General features: G+C 36.4%; 1 protein-coding gene across 1 annotated transcript; it reads left to right on the forward strand.

Annotated features, from left to right (window-relative positions):
- The first annotated feature begins 399 nt into the window (after positions 1 to 399).
- Positions 400 to 1,320, forward strand: LOC130871916 (olfactory receptor 5AC1-like). The gene has a single exon (XM_057765629.1). It carries the CDS (start codon positions 403 to 405, stop codon positions 1,318 to 1,320), a length of 918 nt encoding a protein of 305 aa, XP_057621612.1. The 5' UTR covers positions 400 to 402.
- Positions 1,321 to 2,088: the final 768 nt, after the last annotated feature.

Consider the following 2,088-nt stretch of genomic DNA (forward strand, 5'->3'; position numbering starts at 1 on the left):
TAAATTCTGTACACAATCTCTTTCTCTGTTTCTGTTTCTCTCTCTCTTCCGCCCTTTCTCTCTCTCTCTCTCTCTCTCTCTCTCTCTCTCTCTCTCTCTCTCTCTCACACACACACACACACACACACAATTTATAATTGATTCAGGTATGCATGAGATCAGATAAATTAGTGTCTACAGTCTCATCATTTATCCTTCAGATTATTGGGTGCAGAAAGTCTATATATTAAAACTGTTCAGAAAATATTTTCTGTTTCTGGCATGGTTAAAAAGCAAAACATGACACCTTCTTAATTATGGAGCACCTAAAGCACATGAATGTCGTCTCAATGTGTCCTACTCTTACTGAGTCTTACATGAAAAAAATTTCCCTCCTTGCAGTGAGCAGTCTGAGTGGGTGTGATGGAACAAAACAGTACCCTGCTGACTGAGTTTGTTCTCAGAGGAATAACAGATCGTTCAGAGCTGCAAGTGCCCCTGTTCCTGGTGTTCTTCTTCATCTATGTCATCACCATGGTGGGCAACCTTGGCTTAATCTTTCTCATCTGCAACGATCCCCATCTGCACATTCCCATGTGCTTTTTCCTTGGAAATTTAGCTTTTGCTGATGCCTGTACTTCATCCTCTGTGACTCCTAAGATGCTTATGAAATTTTTAAATACGAATGACATAATATCCCTGGCAGAGTGTTTCTCCCAATTTTATTTTTTTTGTTCAAGTGCGACTGCAGAATCTTGCCTCCTGGTAGCCATGGCCTATGACTGCTATGTAGCCATATGCAACCCTCTGCACTATGTAGTTGTAATGTCCAAAAGACTCTGTGTTCAGTTCATATGTGTGTCATATCTAATTGGACTTCTACATGCCTTACTTCATGTAGGATTGTTATTTAGATTAACTTTTTGTAGTTCCAATAAAATAGACCATTTCTACTGTGAGATCTTGCTACTCTATACAATTTCTTGCACTGACCCATCTATTAATGCATTGGTTGCTTTCATTTTCGCTTTTTCTATACAGTTGAGTACTTTTATGAGCATCATCACTTCTTATATCCGTGTGCTTTTTGCCATCCTGAAAACAAAGTCTGAGAAGGGCAGACGCAAAGCCTTCTCCACCTGCAGTGCCCACCTGGTGTCTGTCTCTTTGTTCTATGGCACCCTCTTTGTCATATATGTGCTCTCTGGATCTGACACAGACAGTTACCAGGGTAAAATATATTCATTGTTCTATACTATCTTCATTCCTCTGCTGAACCCCTTTATTTATAGCCTAAGAAGCAAAGAAGTTCTGGATGCCTTGAGAAAACTCACAAAATGATGACCTCTTCTGAAAACTTCAAGGTGTTTCCTATCACCAGATTCTCTCTTTTTAACTTCATTATAATATCTGGCCCTGTACTTTGTACATAATATGGATATTTTAACATATTTTTAAGTAAAGCAATAAAATGTAGGCTAATATGCATTTATTAGTATTATTATAAAAATAGTGAAGTCCTTAAGGAAAGATAGAGTATAAATTGTTTTTGAATTCCCACTCAAAGGAGAACATGAGTTATCTGTAAATTATTGTCTTCATAAGATTAAATAATTCTTTTGTTGATACATGCATTATCATATTATTGAAGCATGACTCAATGTATATGGATTCAACTTTTATTTTTATTTATTGAATATTATTTATTTCATATATGAATGATCATAAGTATCTCCCAGTGTCCCCTCTCATCCTCCCCCAACACCTGCTGATTCTCTTCTTCCTGTCAAGTATTGTCCCTCCCTACTCTCATGTCTTTGTTTATGCAAGCATGCTTCAAAGATGTCTGTTTATAATTATGAATTGTCTGTTTATAATTGCAATGATCATGCTGAATACAGAGACTGGTTTTTCACAGAATACCTTCTTTAAAATCTTTCTTTGGCTTATGCATTTTTTCTGCTCATTCTTCCATCATGTTGCTTGCAGAAGGTGTTATAGTTGTCCTATTCAGAATTAACGACTCTAGGTAGAGATGCTTACTTTTAGCACTTTGGACAGTTTTTTAAAAAGCTACATTTTTTTGAAAATTTCATATATGAGTACTGT

The sequence above is a fragment of the Chionomys nivalis genome, chromosome 3 (assembly GCF_950005125.1).
Source record: "Chionomys nivalis chromosome 3, mChiNiv1.1, whole genome shotgun sequence".
Classification (NCBI taxonomy): domain Eukaryota; kingdom Metazoa; phylum Chordata; class Mammalia; order Rodentia; family Cricetidae; genus Chionomys; species Chionomys nivalis.